The sequence below is a fragment of the Lacerta agilis genome, chromosome 1 (assembly GCF_009819535.1).
Source record: "Lacerta agilis isolate rLacAgi1 chromosome 1, rLacAgi1.pri, whole genome shotgun sequence".
NCBI classification, from domain to species: Eukaryota; Metazoa; Chordata; class Lepidosauria; order Squamata; family Lacertidae; genus Lacerta; species Lacerta agilis.
In genome coordinates, this window is record NC_046312.1 from 132167158 (window position 1) to 132181962 (window position 14805).

Consider the following 14805-nt stretch of genomic DNA (forward strand, 5'->3'; position numbering starts at 1 on the left):
TTTAGCTTCATAAACTGCTTTGAGGGTTGAACAATTAAGCGACACACACCTTGTTATTTATTTATCACTACTACTACCAGTACTTTTTAAGAATAACCCAAGGCTATCTCTGGTATCTCATATGCAGCAATGAAGCCACATTGTCAAACACAACCTTGCACACACTACTTGTGAAACGCTTTCTTGTAATTTAAGAACTGAAACAAATCAATTTCCCTCCTACCAAAACTGTGGAAAACAATTTATTTGAACAAATTTTCAAAGTGAACATCTGTCAGTAAATCACAGGAATAAAATAAAATGGAGTGGTAAAATGAATATTGGTTAAAAAACAATAAAAGGCGCAGTGTTAAAAACAATTTCCTTTTTTGAAAAGAAAGGATACTGAAATCATAGCAAAAGCACCATTGGAAACACTGGACGAAACCTGTCCAAAGCAGTTCCTAACTTCAATGTCTCTTTCATGAGTTAATGTGTAAACATAGGAACAATGTAAAACCTCAGGCTTTGAGGCATGGCAGGGGTAGCACCGAAATGAACTTCATGTTGGCTGGAGATGGACCCTCCAAAGCCAAAAGGCCCAAACTCACAGCATAGGCTTTCGGGTTTTGTTTAAACTGGAATATCACTTTTGCAAATCTCAGGGCTCACCCAGTTTCTTCTGCTTGTCCCATAATTTCTAGGTACAGCTCCAAGTGGTTCTCCTTTTGTCCCGCTGCTTCCCTGTGGAAACCTGCTGCTTACTGCTGAATCGGAACGAACATAAATCTTCAGAAAGCCCGATTCACGTTTGTTCTGATTCAGCAGTAAACTGGGGGTTTTCCCAAGGAAGGCAGCAGGACGAAAGAAAAACCTCTCGGACCCGTGCCTAGGAATCACAGGACAAACAGCAATGTGGATGAGCCCTCAATTTCATCATGTATGAACAACATCAGCTTCCTTCACCCCGTCCTCTAGTTTAGGTAGATACTCTTAGGTTGAATCCTTCTGTCAAAGTGACCTACTCTGAACTTGACTGTATGACTCAAGTTACAATTTTAGCACTTTCCATAGTTGTCGTGGAAAGCAGTAAGTATACCATGAAATGAACCTTATATTTCTGAAGACAATGTAATCTTTCAGGAGCTAAGTAGCCTAAACAGTAATCGCTACTCAACATGTTTCTTGACATAAAAATAAAAGAACAGACAAATTTAACAAATTAGTTTGGCAATGAAATATAGGGGATCCTTTTATTTTGAGAAAGAGGACCCTAAAATTCATGTGAAATGTGCTATCAACCTTAGAAATAAGGTTAGTGCATTTAAGGTTCTTTATGAACCCGGCTTACCTTCATCAAATATGGTACAAAAATAGTCATTTCAGTTACAGTTAAGAGAGATATCAACTAGGGGAAAAATAAATCATCCTATGCTTTTCCCTGCAGGCTGGAAGAATTCAAGGACAACAAAGAAAACACAGCTCAAAAGTAAGGACATGGGTGGGCTATGGCTTTGTATAAAAAACATGGGTCCAGTTGGCTGCTAACATTTTATTTCTGAACACTTAGAATCTATATATTCTGCTCTTTCACACCCAACTCCTCAGTCTACAGCTATTTTTCTGGAGACAGTTTGATAGAACACTCCCCTCAGCAGAGACTGGTAATCCGGCACTCTGAAAAGGTGCCTCTCTCCATAGGCCACATCGTACTCTGCCGCTTTCCCAGTGACAAGAACACGCACATTGGGCTCATTGGCTTGAGCGCCAACCACTAGTACATAAATTTCAAGGCCTGCCTGTCGAGCCTCTTGAACTGCCCTCTCAATGGCGCTGCTGGTGATGCCTTGAGAGTTGCCGTCAGAGAAAATCAGAACTCTCTTCTTAGCTCCAGAACGGGAGGACTGCTGGTAGAGACCAGTGACAAAGCGGAGGGCTGCGTTCACGTCTGTGGCGTCATTCATGAATTCCATGCTGTCAATAGCATTAGCAACCACCGTGTAGTTTTGCTCAAACCGCACCTCCGCTTTCTGCTGGCCTTTGCCGCTGTACTGGACCACAGAAATGCGCACAGCATCCTCCGAAGGCTTGGCTGCTGTCAGGAATCGTTCTGCAAGGCGCTTCACAAACGTCTTGGTGGTGTTGAAGTTGCGGCTCCCAACGCTGGTGGAACTATCCACAAGGAGTGTGAGATCAGCTGGGCCAGTAAAGGAGACTGGAAAGAGAGGAGATAGGGGCTAACAACTCTGCTGTAAATCTTTCAGAGTTGGGTATGTGTGCTGTGGTCAATACCAGCATAAAAAGGCAGGGCATAGGGATTGCTCTAGGCATAGCTATGGGCTTTCCAGGCCTGTATCTTTTTGTCCTTCCCTTCCCTGGGAAAACCCACATTTTACTGCTGAATCAGAGCAAGCAGCAATCGGGTTTACTCCATTTCAGTGGGAAACACAGGTTTCTGGTGGCCCTGGTGTGCAATGGCACAGAATAGTTGAAACACAGAGCTTGTTTCAAATTCTGGTGTTCCTCAGGTGAATGGTCAGTGTCCAGAGAAAATGGAGTAAGCTAAATAGCTGTCACTAAGGCAACTTCAAGATTATGTGGAGCACAGAAATTCTCAACTCATAAACACAACTTTCTAAAAAGAGTACTCACTTGGGCAAGTGTAGTCTGGGCATTTCTTTTCTATAAAACAAACAAAACAACATCATATTAAACCCTTCTCTTCATTTACAAGGAATGTTCAACACCAAAAGTCCACTCCCCCTGCTTGGTGGGCACCGTTGCAGGCTAGCGCTCCCCCCACCCTCCATAATCTGGGGAGAAAGGCCCCTTGGGGCTGCTTCCTGGGCAGGAAGGGAGGTCCTGGGCCAAGCTTGCTGCCAGGAAGCAGATCTTGCCTGCTCACTCAACTGGCCAATCACAAGGGTGCAAGGGGGTGGGCCATTCATCCGGGGGGGGGGTCTGTCCACTTTCTGGGCATATAAGGAAGGCCCACAGCTTCTCTTGGCAGCCACTTTGCTGGATTTCCCACTTGCCCTCCCTATTTGGCTGACATGTGCTACGCTGATTGACCTTGCAATGGCTTTTTTGGTTGCCGTATCTGGGACCAGGTTGGAATTTTCTCAGTTGGCAAATGGGCTCCAGCTCTCTGGCTCTGGCCACCCTCACAGCAGTCATCGCAGGTATGCTGGTCCCACCCATGGCTGTTTTCCTTCTGCATTCACCTTACAAATGACCTTGGTGGAGATGGCAGATATGGATTCTACAGGGCCACTTCATCCCTTTAAATTGTGTGGGTCACTAAAGTAGTACTAGCAGAATGTACTGTTAAATAATCTCTGGCATCTAAGACAAATTTAGGCCTCTGTGGTCATTTCTCCACTCATCAGCTGTTTTGTGGCATTCATTGTGTTGAGAAGCTGGATCAACCACCTCCTTCAATACCAGCCCATAATTAGGCTTCCAGCAACCAAATATGTGTTGCCTACCTTTGCAGATCTGAGAGGTAACATTCTGCAGGAAATTGTCATCCAGCAGCAAAGCAAAGTTTTCTTGATAAACAGAGATGCCCCCACAGGAAATAGTTGATAATTGCTCAGTGTTTGCTGGTTTGTTGGAAATATCACCGATACCCAGGGGAACCACCTAGAAGTTGACAGGTATGTCAATTATTCCACATTAGCTAGTCGTCAGGTGCCCCAAATGGGGCTCAAGGGAGATAAAATGAAATAACAAGAGTAATATAGGGAATATATTGGACATGGGGAAGACAGAATTCTTCTTTACTGGAGAATCCAGTGTTAATCGAGACAGTTATCTTTAATCAACATTGTGGCAAGTAAAGGGAAACTATCCTGTTGCTGAAGAACAGAGACCATGCTGTCAAGTTTTCTTTTGATATTTCCCAACCCTTCTTGCCTTGGTAAATATCACACAAAACCCATTCATAAGCTTATTTAGGACCCTTCCAAGTCTGCTTTGTTAGAACTTTCTTATACTTCCCACTGGTCTTCTAAAGTGCTAAGAATTACCAATGACTATCAACATTCACTGAATTTCTCACATTCATATTTGACGGATCTCTTCAGTAAAATACGTTAAATTTCAGTCTGGAGTCACCCTTCACTACACAACCGTTTCAGGGCTCCTTCACACTCCCCTTGTCCCATGCCTAGAAAACAGGGCTCTGAAGGGTTTCCTGCTTGTCCTGTGTTTTCTAGGCATGGGTCTCATCAGTTTTCCATTTCTCAAGGAAAACCAGCTCCTTACCACTGAATTGGAGCAAATTTCAATCTGCTAAAGAGTAGGTTTTCCTGGGTGAAAGTGACAGGATGAGCAGAACTGTGAAGAAGCCCTTAAACAGCTTGGGCTCCACTGCCTGCACACAAGTGCTGGTTTCTGTGAGGGATCCTATTCCCTCCCCTTTCGATACTTCCCCAACCGTGACTCTCCCTAAGTTTCACTGTCCACTAGGATGAATCCTTCAGTGGTTATATGGGAGTGTCTCTGGGGTACCTCAGTGCTTTACGTTCGAAACAACTCTTGCCACCTTTGGGATCTCCCGCCCTGGGTTCCCAAACTACTGCAGCTTGCCTTCCCTTTTTGGCAACTGCGTGGCACCTTTGGCTTCCCTGCCCAGTCCTCTGTATGCCAGGAAAATAAGCCACCCGTTCCCTCTATCACAGGGAACCCTTAGTGCTTTTCCCCTCAGCCACACCTCTTGAGGCACTGACGCACTGCCACAGTCAGCGAACGTTTAAGCACTTTTAACTTTATTAAGGTAACTTGAAAACATGGATGTCTTGAGTTATTACTGGTACAAATCTTCTTATATAATTCAGCTCAGTTTTAATAGTTCCTGCATCCCGTTAGCAATGGTAATGACCTTTCCTCCCATTCCCCAAAGCCTAACCTCGCAGTTTCTCTTTCTAAACCTCCACACCCAACTGCCAAACCCCCAACTGCCTTTCTAGGTTGCTCCCCCTCCTTTTAGAATGCCAGGTAGCTCCGCCTCCCAGGGAACACCTACTTAACATGGGAGTGATAGGTTAACCCATGATGAACCAGGCCTTATTCCGCCACAGTTTCCTCCTGGCTTAACCAAAGTCACGGACCCAAACTTTTCTCAGTAGGAAGACACACCTTGACCCAAGAAGACTTTCCTATCCCTCCTCCTGCCCTCCATATAATATTGATTTCACCTGGGTCTGGCTTCCACAGAGAACGTTGAGTGGGGTTTGGTCCCGAAGTACATCGGACCGCCCGTCTGTGATGACTATGACCACTCTTTTCTCAGAGGGAAAGCGCCGCAGCAAGTTGTCCTTGGTGAACTGAAGGGCCTCCCCAGTATATGTGCCACCAGCAATCCAGTGCAGGTTCTTCACAGCTCTGCAAAGCAAGCAGCATTGAGTTTCAGTGCCAGCTCCTCTTCTGACAGAGAAATCTAGACCCGTCTCCCAGCTCTTTCCTTATTCTTGGTTTGCCTCCCCTGCTAAGTCTGGTTTACTTGCTTTTACTTCCAGAAAATCTAAAGCACTGACCATGAACAAACCTAAATAATTTTTGTGGTAGCTGTCAGGGAACTGCCCTCGGCAGGGCGGGAGGTCTTGTTGATGTACCGAGAGCCCTGACACCACCTCAGTAGTGAAACCTCTTCAAGCGGGAAAAGCGGCACCTCCTCCAGCGGAGAGGGGCAGGCTGGAAACAGCCAGGCGAGACAAGGGCTTGGAGATGCTGCTGAGAGCCCCAACATGCCTCATGAGTTTCACTCCGAGGGGAGCACGCCACTTCCGTCGCCCCAGTTGCACAGAGGGGTCGAAAGGAGACCGGGGAGACGGCGCTTTGGGTGCCAAAATTCTTATGTTGGGGTCACAGCTGGAAACCGGCACTCCCGGATTCTGTGAGTGACTAGGAAGGTCATGTTTTCACGTTCTCTGCACTGTAAATAGTACGCACCATTAAACTGTTAAGACAGTGGAGACTCATGCCTGATTACTCGTGAGCAACCCCAACGCAGATCTGACAGTAGCAATGTGAGAAAGTGATGTAATCTTACTAATTTGCATAGGAAGTACAAAATTATATTCTGAGGAAGTTCTCTACTCTCAATTGGCAATGTATCAGTCAATCAATGTACCCCAAACCAAGGTAATCACTTGCTTTATTGGTTAGTTATCTTCAAAGCATTCATGGCAGAGCAGAGCTTCCCAAACTTTTCATGTTGGTGACACACTTTTTAGACATGCATCATTTTACAACACAGTAATTCAGTTTTACTAGCAAACCGGAGGTTAAACCACCCCCTTTCCTGTCCTGGGAAGAGAGCGGGGAGCGTTCACACGACACACCTACACACTGCAGCAGACACACTAACGTTGCAACGCAAAGTTTGGAAAGTTCTGTGGTAGAGAGTTAATTTGAACAGCATGTCTATAGATTAGAAATTGGAGGAGGTGGGGAGTATTTTTAAAATTCTCAATTTTTGTAGCAAAACTCCAGTTATTGATTTCTTGGCACCTCTCAAATGGAGGCAAAATCAATTACTATGGGAGCATAGAGGTGGCTGGAGTGTTCCTATCCAGTGCTGCAAGGCGATAATAAATAGTGAGAAAAATCCTAATAACACAGAGATTTATGTGTGCACTGCTCATCAGTGAATTTTGTATAACAAAGATACCTGACTCGACAGGGAAATTCAAGGTTAAGAGGGATGGGAGGTGTTGGATGGGTTGAAGGCAGGTGATCTGTTCCTGAAAACACCCAGATCAGCCTTAAGATTCTTAGAAGAAATATCTTCCAATCAGATAATTTCCCAGAAGAAGGAAGCATCTTTGTCCCCATGCACTAAGCATCAAGTGGCAATTCTGTGTACCCACCATTTTGCGAATGTGCCCTAGAATTCCACTTGGCATATCTGTGACAGGAGACATGTTGGTCTGTCTCTTATCATGTAATGATCAAGATGATCTATTACAATGGTCATTTCCCCTCAGTTTTAGAGTCACTGATACATTGCTCCCAAATGCAGCCCTTTAGTGTTTCTTCCTATCAGAGTGCAAGGCAGACATTTACTTGACAAATAACCAAGTGCAATTTAGTTACGCCTTTAGGATGAGATCTAAACCTGGCCATGCCTTGGTGACCTCAGCGGCTGGAGTGCCACAATTCTTGCTTGTGCAATGAGACCCAGGGCAGTGGCTCATATTGAGTGTGCTTAGGACTAAACATTCCTGCAATAAGGTATTCAGATACCTGAAAAACATCCCACAGAGGTGCCACATATAAAACTGAGCACAAGAACCCCTCTCTAACTCCCAATTATCTGATCTAAACTTACTCCTTGAAGGCTCCAATGTTATCAATGTTGCTATCTCCCAAGGCCACCAGTTCCTGCGTGTTGTCATGGCTGTACTGCACGACACCAACGTTGGTCTCCCCTGGTCTAAACTGTTAAGAGAAAAGTTAAAGATCAAATGATGTTTTTCAGTCCTTGTATTATCATAAACAAAGACACCAAGAACGGTTTAGAACATCTAGGAACTGTAACGGCAGCATCCTGTTCTCTGGGTAAGGTTCTGGAGGTAGTTGATTTTGACAATGGTAGGAAACCTGAAAGTATCTCAGTTGTTTTATGATAACATGCATTAAACATATATTGCTGGGGGGGAGGGGTACATGTGATTGTTTGCAAGTCTTACCATCACTTTTTCATCCTTGATAAGCCTGTCAATGACCTTGACAATGAAATCCTTAGCAATCTGGAAGTTCTGCAGGCCAATGCTCTCTGAACTGTCCAGTACAAACAGAACATCACCAGGAAGACACTTGCATTCTGTAACAGAGCACAGAACCACACAATAGAAGCATTCATGGAAGTGTGAAGGCTTTCTTTCAGATGCTGAACAATCCAAGGGTACCAACTACAACAGCAGTAACAATAAAAGTTATACTTCTTGTCAAATGCTAAGTTTAGTTTAGAATTCAAACCATGGTTTGCACTGCTAACATTACAGGCAAATCATTGTTTAGAGATGCTGACATTGCATGTCTAAATCCCGATCCCCCCCCCCCCCGGGTGAAATAAAGACACCGGACGCAATGAATAAGGTTAAATGGGCATGAAAAGGCCACAACTTTATTGGTTACGGATGTTGAGCGGTATTGGCTTAGGCATTGGAACTACTATCCGACTCCAGCACGTTGTGCTGGCAGTCCAGGAAGGGTTAACCACCAATGGGTGAGAGCCCTGCTGCTGCACATCAGCTAGGGACTCACCCTGTGATTACCGATCTGGAGTGTGCCTTTGGCCCTCACCTACCACGGCTTTGGACAGGGACACGCCCCCCGGACTCATTTACTGAAGTACCCTTCAAAGCCTTGGGGGGAGGTGATGGCCGAACCTCCCCCCCCCCACCTTCAACCTTCCTAAACTAATCCAATGCCTAACCGCCAATCCGAAGGGCAAGAGGCTGAGCCCTGGCTTAAATGCAGCCAGCCACGCCCAACAGCTGTACCGATTGGTCAGCTGGCCGGGCACCACACCCAGGGATCAGCCAGTGGGGGCAGGGGGTGCAATCGTCCCCTGCGCACGTGTGGGGCCCGTGTTTACTGCAAGGGGGCTTTATTATTCTTTTCCTTGCTCAACACTCCAGTCTCTGGATAAATCTGAAGGCAGAACAGCAGCTGTAACTATGATTTGACCAGTCAGATATCATGCCAAATCATAGTTAGTTTGCAAATCTACCTCAAATATTGTTTTTTTGTTTCTGATTTGCCATTCGCAAACCACTGTTAGTTAATTTAAATATTAAATTGCACTGTAAGCTTCAACCATGCTTTAACCATGATTTGTGTGATGACATAATTTAGAGTATGTTTACATGTTTTTTACACAGAATCCCCATCACAATGTGAGAGAACATGTAAACTCACACTAAATCAGAGCTTCATCTTCATCCTCTCAGAATGTCACATTTTATTATAAAATAAATTTAAATAAATGCTCTTAGGACTGCAACTCAAGTCTGTTGAAGTAGCAGTTTGAAAGGAAAATAATAATTGCCCTAATGCCTTTATAAAATCTTATACACCAAGATGTAATTCAAGGGAACTTATTTAACTTTCAGTGCTCCTATTTGGGCATCACAGGAACATCCTTGCAAAGGCAAAGGCAACAAAAGAAAGTATGATTCTGAGTTATTTACTCACTTACTGGAAGAGCTGCACATGCATTTCTGGGACACTAGCAAGGTTGTGTAGATGATGTGGGCATTTTTTTTTATGAGATGGCCAGTGTTATGGAAGCACAATAACTTAAGATTGTAGCAGTAAACAGCTATAGCAGAAGGCCAAAAAATGGAGACGGTGACAAGCAGTCTTAGAGGAGAAGCAGCATTTGAAGAGTAAGCTTCCTCCATCTGAATCTTGGTGACAATTTTAAAATGAAAATACAATAATGCTGTTAAAGAAACTGCAAAAATGACACTCACCACAGCAAGCTAGGAGAGAGGAAGAAAACAAACAAATATGCTGAGAATCAACTTCAAACTCACTGTGACTCTAAAGAGTACTGAAATTAAATATGAGTATGTGGAGGTTGAAAACTTTCTCCCTGATATTAGGTAAACTTTAAGATGATTTTCATATCCCAGCTGCTTTCTTTTTCAAATCCAGCATATACAACTTAGCAAAAATTAAAGAGGGAAGTATAATAAAAATGCTGAAGGACATTTCAGTGGGAATAGATATTTTGGGATTGTTTGACATCCCTGACTGCAATTAATAATGAAATCACATTTAGTGTTTAATAAACTCTGGAAAATAACCACTGAGTTTGTTAAACAGCAAATGTAAATTAATGTAAACAACAAATGTAACAAGGATATTTTGGAAGATAAGGTATACAGGAAATCCTAATTCCCAGCGCAACAGAGTTGCTCAGCTAGTTAAAACTGGCACTGCAAACAGCATGCACGGAAGAGGCCTTTCCCAGACACTGTAAATAATCTCTCTTATCATTTCTTTGCGGTTTTTGGAATGTAGGAAATAATTTGTTTGGTTGATATTCAATAGTAGATGCAAACATTTAATACTTTCAAAATATAAATAAAGGATGAAAACAAATTAAGAGCCTTATCCTGTGAACTTCTTTGCCAAAACAGGCAGCACACAGAATCAGGTTTCAATTTCCCTTTCTCTTAGGTTCACAGCAGAAATACAGTACTTAATGGAGGAGAAGTCCCCTCCAAGCTTGAGTCATGCTAGCCACTTTTAAAAATTGAATTAGAGGGAGATAGGATACAAGGCTTGTTATTGGTCCAAAAAATCAATAGACTGGCCCTTGGGACCTGATTGGGGGGGAATTGATAATGGGCCCTTGCTGCACCAACTGGTTTTCAGATGACTCTGGGCAATGACTTTTGTTGACTAGAGCCAAGCTGGCTCTCTGGTTCTGCAATATTGGGGCTGAATCCATTTAGAAATATGAAGACTTGGATCACAGAATTAATGTGATGGTATGGAAGCTTGGTTAAAGCCAACAACCTATTGTTTCTTATTCTGACTTGGTCAATGATACACCTGCTATTTCTGCAACAGTAGAAGTTAGAATACTTACAGCACATTTTCATGATGATATCCAAAATTTCACATTCCTGAAAACAAATGAAGAAACATTGGTATCATCCAGGTCTTGGAAATTAAGAACCATTCTGCATCCCCCTTTAGCTGGGTCCTTCATTGCAGCTAGCCCAAGAAAATAGCCCTGTCACATTTAGCAATCAATTCACCAGGCAGCATGGGAAGCATTAGATGTTTTTCTGAGAGGGCAGGCTGCATTTGTGGAGCATTATCTAATAAGCAGGAAGCAAAGAAGGAAGTTTCCATTGGTGGAAACAACTCTCACTTTAGTCTTGATTTCAGGCTAAAGTAATGAATTCTGGTTAATATTGTGAATGGGTGCTTATTCCTTGCTTCCTTGAAAAGATGGCCATTTGAACTGCCATTCTGAAGTTGTCCCCTCTTGGCTGACTACAGTACAGACAATGAGCTTAAAACAAAGTTACCGGTAGTCTATGGGTTGTGGGAGCTTCCCCAATGCGGGGATTCTCAGAACTGGTGTAAGGAAGAAGGAGGGGGCAAAGGCTATATCTGGGGTGCCTACCGGTGAAAGAAAATGCAAGGCTGCAAGGAAGGTCCAAAACAAGTCACCTCTGTTTTCTTCACTTTAAATTCAGATCGTCAAAAGGAAAGACAGATAGCTAGAAATACCATTGAAAGCTAAGAAGGGAAAGTCACTGACTCAGGGACTGACCTTTGTTAGGACAAGGCAGAGTGCATCTCTACTCTGTTTTGCTTTACTTTGAACACTTCCCTCAATAATCACTCAACCCTTCACTAAGAGAAGGACCCAAGTGTCCTGTAAAGCCAGTTTTACTCACATCTGGTCCTGGAGGGCCTCTGGGTCCTGCGGGTCCCTGGAAAACAACACATTGTACAAGTGCCAGGAGAATTCTTAGTTGCATCAGACAAATTCCAGAGAGAAAGCCATGTCAGACAGTTGTTACAAAAATGGCAGAGTCCCGTGGTGTCTTAGAGAGTGATGAGATGAGCTCTAATCCCAGAACAAATGGGCTAGGGTACAAATTGCTACTGCAGGGATTCCCCCAACACAAACAAAGAAATAAACTTAAAACCAAAATAATTAAAAAAATAAAACCAAGGGATCTCCACTGTAGTTCTTTTAATTACTCATAATCCAAATTATACACTTCCCCACCAGTCATCTGGCTATGAGGATTAGAATCTCTGCCAATGACAATGCCTTTGAATGTTGCAGTGCTCTGATATTTGTTCTTCTTGAGAGTTGTGAAGATATTCTTGTTGCTATCCTCGTAAGAGCACTGGGCATCGGCCCAAGGCATTTTGATAAAAGACTACTAGCTAGTCAGTTATTGTATTACTCTATAATAATATAACCCAAAGGCCCGTTCCTTCATAATCCATAGTTAGTGGGGACTTTATTACTTACTGGGGGCCCTTCTGGTCCTCTGTAGCCTTTGGCTCCTTTCATGCCTCGGGTCCCAGTTGCATTGCTCTGGAAGAAAAAGACACCTGTTTCCTAAGGGGACGCTTACACTCCTTTCTGTGTTAAAGAAGACATCCAAGTTAGAGAAGGACTTCTGGGCTGCCTTTGCTCAATTTTCTTACTATGACAATTGAGCAATCAAACTAGTTGATTAGCATCTGTGAGATCACTTCCTATCTAAGGAGTGGGTTGCATGTCACTTTCCCCCCAGGTATGGAAGGTGCAAGAGCCACAACACTGCACTCCCAGGAGAACCTGCAACATGTGAACAGATGAGAAATATATAAATCTTACCTGTGCTCAGCACACAAACCTGAATGCAGATGACATCTATACATTTATAGTAATTTACACATATTTTGAAAAGATAAATCACTCCATCGTCACCCATAGCTTTGATAAAAAGCCTGAAAATTGGTCCTATAATGTTTTTATCACTTTCTTTGGAACTCTAGTCCATACATTGTGGCAGTGAGTTCCATAAGTTATTTATTCACTGTATGAAATGGTGCTGCATTTTATGTACAGGCTACAACTGATTTAGGCATGTCTGCATGTCATGTAATCACGATCCTGTGCACAGCACAGAAGTTGGCCCCAAAATGTCATAAAGACAACATGGAAAGGGGTGGGATGGGGCAAGGGTGGAACAGGGCGGAGCAGGCTTACATGTGCTCCACCGACTCATGCAGGGGTTCTGAATGGAATCCCCACACAAAACGAAGATTAATTGAGTGATCCCGAGTTCTAATGTTATGAAAGTGGGAGAAGAATCTCCTTTATCCACTCACTCCCTACTGCTCATAAGTTTATAAACCTCTATCATTTCTTCCTTTGTCATATTTTTTCTAAATTAAAAACCCCCAAACAAGTGCTCCAATCTTTGGTAGTTAAATTCACTGTACCTGCCCATCGTACACCATCTCTGTCATGAGCCTGTCTGTCTGCTGAGATCATCACCTGAGGCCTTGCTCCTAATGGATGTTCAAGCCTTCAAAGGCTAGGCCCTTTCTGTGTTGGCCCTTCAACTGGCCTTTCCCAGGAACATTTACCTGGTACCACCATGGCTATCTTTGCAGCACTAGACTAAGATTGTCCTGTTCACTCAAGCCTTTGATAGCAAATAATGTATATTTGATTATTATTTCAACTGGTGTTTATTAATGTTCTTTCTTCTATCTTGGGTTTTAGGTTGTCTGACTTTAAGCTGGTTTTAATGTGCATTTTTATATTGTTTAGAATTAATTGTACACTATATTGACATAAATTCTTAAACAAATAAATAACAATTAATGTCTATCCGAAATGTAAACTGCAAACCTAAATGCATTTACCGGTAGGTAGAAGGAATCCCCATTTGTTTCCACAGCATGTACTTGAATCAATAATGTTTCATCTGTAGGTAATTGCATATTTCTAATTCTAGCTGTTGTCTCAGATGGTGAACTCAGCTAAAGTTGGCCAAAGTGTGTGTTTGCGTTTCTGTGTCATCACTTATTTCAATTAGTTTTTTCCAAAGACTTGGTAAATAGGAGTAATTTGTCGTGTCTAAAAGGGAACAGAAATGGTGTCTCCACATTTTCTTCTCCTGTTCTGCCCGTCTTCCATGACCAAGGCAGCTCAGTTCTTTCCAAATACATACTCTCACTTCCAGACAAGTTTTCTATTACTCCCTCCACATATTTTTGAATAGTATAATGGATGGGTGTTAAAAGTATTGAATAATATTGCTGAATAATTTATCATATATTTCAAATAAAGATGTATGGTGGGAATAAAACTCATGGATGATATTGCATAAGGGAATATACTTCTGACAAGTATAATCCATCCTGTTCTTTTGCTTACTTCCAGCCCTGGGTCTCCGATCTCTCCTTCATCACCTTTGGGACCAGGATAGCCTTTGGTACCCTGAAAAGGGAAGAGATAAGGCCATTGAGCAGAAGTACCATAGATTGCAGCAGACACAGCACTCTTTGCTTCTTGTCAAAATGCTTGATCGCAGGCAAGAGATCACCAGAAGGCATTCAGATACAGTCCATCTGTTGGACTTAGACCTTTTGTTACTGAGCTACATTCAGAGCAATCATCTGACTCCACTGCATTGCAAGGCAATTCTGGGTAGAATGTGAATGTGGGCAAAACCTCTCATACGCTTACTGGAAATATTAGGCAAAAAATTATTAGTGTACTGTTTACAATTTGCAATAAGATGCTCAGCCAAGGAAAGGCTTTTCAGTACAAAGGACGAGCTCTCTCACATTTGGTTTGGATTAATTTGGGAATAGCAGAATTTCTTGTGGTGAAAATATGAACACAATTCATATTATCCTTCTGAACCAATCCAAGGGATCAAAAGAATGCCTGCTCATCCCTGCCCCCAAATATCTCATCCCTTTTCTGACAAGTGATGGTGGAAGCAACAAGGGTGGATGTAAAGGAAGAGATTTCCCCCCCCCCCTTCTATATTGATTAGCAGAGCATTGGGGCACAAAGTGGCAGGGACCATGGGATATGTAGTCCTCCTGAGAGCAACATTTCCCACTTTCCCACTTGTGGGAAGAGAACAAGGCACTATGTTGGGAATGGTCTGCTGGCAGTGGCAGAAATGGCTGGTAGTGACATAGGATGGAAGCCAGCGATATTTTGATCTGAGTCAGAGAAGAAATTTATGAAAAGTTATTGAAGCCTAAACTTGGAGAAGTTTGCTTGCATCCTGCTTTCCAGTTAAGTTGCTTTTA

The 14805-nt window shown here is 43.0% G+C and overlaps 1 protein-coding gene across 1 annotated transcript in view; it reads right to left on the minus strand.

Annotated features, from left to right (window-relative positions):
- Window positions 1–226: 226 nt before the first annotated feature.
- The window catches only part of COL6A1 (collagen type VI alpha 1 chain), a 52876-nt gene continuing 38297 nt past the window's right edge, over window positions 227–14805 (minus strand). The window contains exons 25-35 of the mRNA XM_033172051.1: window positions 13913–13975; window positions 12008–12073; window positions 11418–11453; window positions 10595–10631; window positions 9468–9476; window positions 7677–7810; window positions 7316–7425; window positions 5181–5367; window positions 3468–3624; window positions 2632–2661; window positions 227–2194 (exon numbers count right to left, since the gene is read on the minus strand). Of these exons, the coding sequence (XP_033027942.1) occupies window positions 1584–2194; window positions 2632–2661; window positions 3468–3624; window positions 5181–5367; window positions 7316–7425; window positions 7677–7810; window positions 9468–9476; window positions 10595–10631; window positions 11418–11453; window positions 12008–12073; window positions 13913–13975 (1440 nt within the window). The 3' untranslated portion in view covers window positions 227–1583. The remainder of the gene's footprint in view (window positions 2195–2631; window positions 2662–3467; window positions 3625–5180; window positions 5368–7315; window positions 7426–7676; window positions 7811–9467; window positions 9477–10594; window positions 10632–11417; window positions 11454–12007; window positions 12074–13912; window positions 13976–14805) is intronic.